We start from the raw sequence: 7,205 nt of genomic DNA, 5'->3' as shown, positions 1-7,205 counted from the left end.
GACACGCGCACATACTTAGGGTTGCTACCACCCCCGTCTCCCTCACCTCTCTCCCCCATTCAGAGACATGCGCCTCTGTCTTTCTTTCTCTGCTGTACGTGATAAATTCCACTGCGACCTCTGGTCATTCCCTTTGTTTTCTACCTTTATTAAGTAAGACCAGCATTCCTAGCATTCAAGCCGCATCCTCAATGGCTTCATGAAAGCGCTTACAGACGCCTTCTCCTGATTGACTTTCCAATGGACACATCCTGTGCACCTTTCAGAGGTCGTTTTCCTCTTCCTTGTCCCTGCAGCACATGGTCATGATCAGAGGTCTCCTCTGAGAGTAGTCCGGATACCTGCCGCAGTGTTTGCTTGGCCAGCTGGAAATGTGTGTTTGTGTGTGCGAGAGAGAGGAAGATGAGAGGCAAGTGAAGACCAGGTGGTCACCAAGGTCTTAAAGGAAAACTTTACAACAGGAGAGGACTGGCTCGCAGTGTTCTGCATCCTGTTGTGTCTACAAGCTTCAGCAACACCACCGTTTCCCCTTTTGAACTCGTAAGCCTTGTCAAAGTCCCCTTTTTAGGTGTGCTTGTTGTTGTCCAGGATTCCTCACAATATGACTTTGTATATTGTTTTATGCACTGTAAAGAACACAGTATGTTTTTTTTAAGTATTACTACAGACTGCAGGGCAATGGTAACACAATCACCAGTAATAAATCAAATTGTTTTTTATTATAGGCTATTTTAATCTTTCATTTTTACATATACCACATTATAGAAATACATGTAACGTGTATATCTTAATGAAAAAATAGAAAAGAAATTGAACATTTTTGTGCTTTAAATGTAACTGTAAATAGATTAACAGAAATGACCGTGTGAAGTTAAAAGCGGTCAGCAACTGTAATTTAAAAGCTCCATCAACGTACATGAAAATGAAGTTCCACCAGTTTGTCCACAGTGGGTGATCTCTGCAGTTATTTAATGGCACAATGTATAAAGAAGTCATTAACTCTTGGTTCTAATACGGCAGCACTTAAGAGGGGAAAAAGGGGGAGTGTAAAGTGCGTGTTTGACCAAGTGTAGGCCTTAAAGGTTAGAAGGTGGTTAACATTTCTTGTATACAGCACCTCTGAGTTGTAGACAGGCCTGCATCCATATCTGTAAATGTTAAGTATAGAATGGAAACAAGACTTCTACGTTGTACATATAGAGATATTTTTTAAAGCTGCTTCACACAGAATCATTTCTGTGTAACTTTAAAACTTTAGGTTCTTATTGCTGGATTAGGATTAAAGTTAAGACATCTTTGAGATTGATGGCCAAATGAGTTGAAAGTGTATTGTTTCTCTTTTGTTTTGGCTTTTTTTTTGTTTTTTTTAGTTTGTTTTTTTGAAATTTGAAAACAAAATAACAATCAGACACAGGCCCATCTAGTTATGCTGCTTTACTACAGTGCATCAATAGCCTTGGAGACTTGGACAAAGACATCATCCACTGGCAGCTCTGAGTCAACCTGGGCAAAATAAGATGACAATGGATGCGTTAGAATATATGTTGACGTTTCACATGAGATTCAAATGTTGTTTTTCCGCTGTCGCAGCAGTCGTACACACCTTCCTGACAATACCACGGCTCTCGTAAAAGGCAATCACTGGCTCGGTTGCTTTGTAATACAAGTCCAGGCGCTTCTTGATGGTCTCCTCGTTGTCATCAGAGCGGCCGCTGGTCTCACCGCGTTTCAAAAGCCTCTTGACCATAGTCTCTGCTTTTGCGTCGACGTACAGCAGCAAGCAGGGTTTGCCGATCTGGGATCAAAGACAGTTTGTTCATTTAAGCTTCCTTCTTTCTTTCTTTTTTAAATCATTGCTGCAAAGATGAATTAAGCCCATACCTTCTTCTCAAACTCCTCCCCCTGCTTCACCTCACGGGGATAGCCATCAATAAGGAAACCCTTGGAGACATCAGCCTTGGCAATCATGGCTTCCTTAATCATGTCTAAGACTGTGTCCTGCAGGTAGCCCCAAAACATTATGATCAATCTTCACTATGATATGGCACTGACAAAAAAGCTGTCTTAGAAGAGCTGACACTTGTATTTTATCTTTTCAGTTAGTATTGGACAAAAAAAACATGAAACCTTTTATTTTCTTTTAAATTATGCATACTCGCAATTATTTCAGTTATAGTGCCCTCTCTTACCAAAGGTACCAGCTCTCCCTTCTGCATGATGGCCTGGAGCTGCTTGCCCCTCTCAGAGCCAGAAGCCACCTCAGCACGGAGCAGATCCCCAGATGACAGGTGAGTGTAGCCGTACTTTGCCACTATCTTCTCACACTGGGTGCCCTTTCCAGAGCCAGGCCCACCTTTAAAAAGAAGATTTAAAAAAAAAAAACCCAGTCATGTGGCATGAAGGCAAATAAAAGTTAAATGTGCTGCTGCTAAAGTGCTAAGAGCGGCTCAGGGTACTTACCCACAACAAAGATGATCTTGGCATCTTTGAGCTTGTCTGAAATGAGCAGGCACAAACAAAGTTATACATGCGTGAATTGGGAGTTTTTTCTTGACAGCAAAAGTTCAAATCACAAGGAAAAAGTTTTTGTAACAAACCGTCTTGATAGTCGGATGTGGAAGAAAGACGCGAACATGATGAAGAAGAAAACACGTCCATTTTTAGCTGCTGCAACAGGCTGTTTAGACTGAGCTTGTTTATGTCTAGGTTAGTGCTATTGCTTAAATAGTGTTGGCATGGCAACTGTTGTCACCCCTTGTTTTGTTGCCAAGTGTTCCCAGGCACTTATAACAAAGTCTGAATTGCAAATCTAACCAATAAGGCCATTTCCATTTGTTCTTAATCATATTCTGCGATCGTGTCTGGGTTTTTCATTAAATGCAATATCACGACAAAGAATCCGAGTGCAATATTTTTAAAATGTACATATTAAAACCTTCACTATGTTCTCCAAACTGTCCAAAAGAGGGCAGTAGAGTCCATGGAAACGCAACAGTCTGTCTGCTTTCCTTTACTCCATTAGATTAATAATAAACACACAAATGAACACGTTCCACCTCATTAATCATCAGTAACGAGACATTTATAATAATACTTGAACAGGTGTATTAATTACCTGCCATTGTGTCACGTCTGAGTGTTTTCGGTCGACTAAAAGAGAGAAAAGGACACAGAAAAGTAAATATATTCACAGAAGCTACATACAGCAAGCAAGGTCAAGCAAGGTCAAGCAAGGCATAGATTTATAGGTAGCCCTTTAATATATAAATCAATAACTTTGGTTTATGTATGCATGATCACCCTAATTACTGTGCCAGATTTAGGCTATAATCACCATAACAGGGTCATTTTCACCTCTACATATTCTTTAAGCAATACGGGACAGTTTTGTGTGCTCAGAAGATCAAATTGCTCTATTTAAAATAGTTTTTTGTGATTAATTTAATTTAATTTTAGAATAATTCCCAACATAAAATTGAAAATAATTTGGAGATTTCAGTATTTATAATTAAAAGTTTAACAGAATTCATATGAAATCTTTAAGAAATGGGCATAAAAGCAGAGAAAATTTTGGAGTAGATATCGTAACAATTTTATATTTTACACAATATTCCAACTTTTGAGGGGAAATAGGTTTTAGTAAAGGTGGCAATATTACTATTCCTGGTAAAGTCACTACAGTTTGTTTGTGTGTGTGTGTTTTGTATAGTATAATGTAGGAAAAGCCAGTTTTCTGGTGTGTCATTGAGAGTACAGTGTACTGAGCACGATTGAGCAGACACAACAGCACGCAGCATGCTGTTAATGGCAACCCTGCTTTTCTTTCCTATAGTGTAAAAGCTGTTATGAGCATATTTTGATTAACAAAACCTTTGGCGTAAGAAAATACCTTTTAGCGTTGTATTAATAGACCTGGGCATATCTAAAAAAGACAATAGCCAGTTTGTTTCCTGTTTACACGTCCGTTTTAGCTGACTCAAAGACAGAAGTCTGAAGAATGAGGAAGAAGGCTGGGTTGCTGGCATAAATAGGCATGTTCAAGTAGCTGCATGTCCGTCTGAACGTACAGTTGAAAAACAAAATACTTTAAAGCAGTGCCAGTCAAAAATATGCCCACACACTCTGTCAAAGTTGTCATGTACTGTTTCCTAAATGAATTTCTCTCACACAGCTGCTGTGCACTGAGGTGAGTTCAAGGTCAGAATGTCCCCTTTTGCACTACTTGTGTGCCTTTGGAGTTATGCATGCAGCACTTTTTGGCTATTGTGCTTGTTACTATGTTACGCACATGAAACAAATTGGCTAGCTATAGTCTTAAAGTAACCTAAGAAGCTGCTGGTATGTCAAATTAAATGTGTGTCAAAAGGCAAGGAGTACTTCTCAGGTTACTTGGTGCCTCCAAGTGCCTTGGCATGGGCACTAAAAAGGAAAGGACACACTGTACACCAGAAAAAAAAACATTATATGGTGACAAATATGTTCATAGGTGCAGTGTTGGACATTTTGAGTGTAATCGTGGAACGTGTATTTGAATGAACAACTAAAAAACAGTATTTTAGGATTTTAATATTTAATAGGAGTTAAATATTCCTCAAGGATCTCCAGGAACTGTTTTTCTGTGGCAAGATTTTATTAGAATGCATTAAAAGAACCACACCTCGAGTAGCATTAAATTAATTGAAACAAACCTGACCTGGTGACATTGCAGCAGTTTGCATTTTATCTAGCCCTTGCAATTCAAATAGTACAGTTTGCATAGTGCCAGGTTGCAAAATACGCTTGCAGAACAGTGCGATATGAGTCATTTTATGGCTAAACTGCCGGACAGAAAAAGTAAGATATACATTAAAGTATACTTAATCTGAAGGAAACTTGTACATTCCTAAACCTAGTGTGTGCTTCTTGGTTTGCATTAAAAGTTTGTCAGCTTGTTCTCTGATTGTCACTTCTACTACACCTCAGTGCTGCCTGCCGTTGCTTCTCAGGTGTCCAGTTTTATGTCAGCAGACATTAACCCTGTGGTCTGGGTAAATGTCACTCGGAGGCTGACATCTGAGTCAGCACAGAGCCTGTTTTGGGAGTCTCGGTGTGGCCTATTATGGTGCCACCTTCTGTGTCCTGACATGTCATATGTGTTCTAACTCCTGATTGCACAACTCCTAGGTGTGGGCATGGCATTTAACACTGTCTGCAATTATGGAAGGGAAACTACATACTGTGATTTTCCCACAGCATGGTTGTTTCATTACATTTCCTCGGGAGAGTCTTAACAGAGACGTGGTGTCCAAATTGTCCCTTATATGATTCTGCAATATGAAAATTCAATTCAGTCCAATCAAGTGCTGAAATTATTTAGAGAACCTGATATAGTAGTGGTGGTCTATTCATATATGCAGTTTTGGATTTTTTAATTCTATCTTTACAGATCCTACAATCACCATTACATCCATCCTAAGGAAGATGTGACAGTCCATCTTGCCTGCACCACCCTCATGTCTAATTACCGTTTTTAAACATGCGGCCCTGCTAAAAAAAGACTCAAGCCGATGTGCAGCTGTTAAAGGTTATCTGTCAAGCATTCCTAAAAAGCCCATGGAGATGAAGCTCTGACTGACCGCCCCTGAAAGCAAAACACAAAAAGCGATGATCTAACAGCACATTCTCCCTGTAAATCGTTTGGTTACCAGGGTGCTCTGCGGTTTTAATTCAGAGCGTTGTCCCTTTAAGGGAAATCAGCGGACCCTTTGACGTCAGTGCGGTGGGAGATATTCCGCGTTGTTTGTGAAAGGATGGAGCATGAGACATTCAATTGTTTGCTGTGGGTGTTATTAATGTGTCTGTGCTCCAAATTGCACGTAAAAACAGGAATCAATAGCACTCAGCCCTCATCAGCTGCTAATGATCCTCGCGGGCTCTAAAAGCTTTGCAGCGGACTTTAATGGCAACGCGGGATTGAATGAAAATGCCCTTTTAAATGGCTGCAGGTTCAGGAGAATGTTGACACGGTATCAAAGTAGAAGAAAAGCAGAGAAGGAAAAGTCAAAGCAAAACAAGCAAATACAATCAGTGCTAATTATAGTTTTGGGGATAATTATGATGTAATGCCTTAAGCAACATCACTGTGAATGACAGACGAGCCCTGCATGCCTTTACACTGCAAAGAAATTTAGGATTGGCTCCTTTGGCACATAAAGAAAAAAAGAAATGTCAACCATTTTAAAGTGTGACTAAACGGTCCCATGACAGTTACCATAAGAACCTCTGCCTCTGTCATTCCCACTCTCCATCCCGTCAAACAGCCCTGCCCACTTTGTCTCTCCGATATTCCTCTATTTGTCTCCCTCTCTGACAAACCCAGCCCTGTTCAGAGGCGTTTCCTGCCTGTTTTTCCTCTATAGAGCCTTTGTCCTCTGTACTGACCTCTCTTTCGCGTTGTGGCTTTAGATCTCAGCGCAAGGGGCTGCTGTCCCTGGATCCCCGTGTGCGTGTAACTGTACAGTTCCTGCTGCACGCCAGCCCTCCCTCCCAGCTTCTATGCCTTTTTATAGCTCGCCTGAGCCTGCTCAAGTTTGCATTGCATTCTGGGTAGGAGGGAGGAAAGAAGGGATGATGGACAGGAGGAAGTGGGGAAAGCGGAGTGGCATGGTCTGACAGCTGCACATCAGCACACCCCCTTAGTAAATTAAAATCTTGTGGTCAGTGTGTCTTTGCAAGTTTGGAGGATATCTGATGAGAAGAAGAGGACATGTGACATGCAAAAATGCTCAGTGTTTGAGGAAGTTTGATTAAGTGATATGTAACCATTAAAAAACACATATGCATTATAATGGTGCTTTTTAACCTAATATTGAATCTATAATTATTATATAATAGAATTGCAGTGCTTTGTAATTACAGTATGCAGATTAATACAGCTGTAATTACACCACAGGTTTATTCGACACCAAGTTGCTTCGTGATGCAGGGAGTGGTGTAAATGCAAATAAGAAGCTTTATGTTTGTTATATTTAATTCTTCACATTCCTACCCAGTCGTAGTTGTGCAACCATATTCGAGTGGGCCAACAGAGTCCGATTAGCCTTTTGTGAAGTGTTCCACAAAAGATTACAGCTTGAGAAATCCAATCCATCCAAATGATTGCAAGGTTCATACAGCACAGAGGTGTACGTGTAAGCAAAGAGGAACTAACGCATGCAAGCTTTTTT

General features: G+C 40.4%; 1 protein-coding gene across 1 annotated transcript; it reads right to left on the bottom strand.

Annotated features, from left to right (window-relative positions):
- Positions 1-700: 700 nt before the first annotated feature.
- ak1 (adenylate kinase 1) lies at positions 701-6,550 on the bottom strand. The gene is made up of 7 exons (XM_063480629.1): positions 6,421-6,550; positions 3,116-3,150; positions 2,461-2,496; positions 2,190-2,353; positions 1,882-1,998; positions 1,604-1,795; positions 701-1,503 (listed from the first exon to the last, which is right to left on the bottom strand). The coding sequence occupies exons 2-7, from the start codon at positions 3,120-3,122 to the stop codon at positions 1,438-1,440; spliced, it is 582 nt and encodes a 193-aa protein (XP_063336699.1). The 5' UTR covers positions 3,123-3,150; positions 6,421-6,550; the 3' UTR covers positions 701-1,437.
- Between the last annotated feature and the right edge of the window lie 655 nt (positions 6,551-7,205).

The sequence above is a fragment of the Pelmatolapia mariae genome, linkage group LG7 (assembly GCF_036321145.2).
Source record: "Pelmatolapia mariae isolate MD_Pm_ZW linkage group LG7, Pm_UMD_F_2, whole genome shotgun sequence".
Lineage (NCBI taxonomy): Eukaryota > Metazoa > Chordata > Actinopteri > Cichliformes > Cichlidae > Pelmatolapia > Pelmatolapia mariae.
The sequence above is the reverse complement of the archived record's forward strand: the minus strand, read 5'-3'. Positions and strand labels throughout refer to the sequence as shown.

What these genes read in the sequence shown, in the direction of transcription:
- ak1 (XM_063480629.1), bottom strand. An exon ending in AGGGAGAGCTGGTACCTTTG is followed by an intron (nt 1,999 to 2,189) that starts GTAAGAGAGGGC and finishes GGCTACCTGCAG; the next exon opens with GACACAGTCTTAGACATGAT. An exon ending in GCCGTGGTATTGTCAGGAAG is followed by an intron (nt 1,504 to 1,603) that starts GTGTGTACGACT and finishes TATTTTGCCCAG; the next exon opens with GTTGACTCAGAGCTGCCAGT.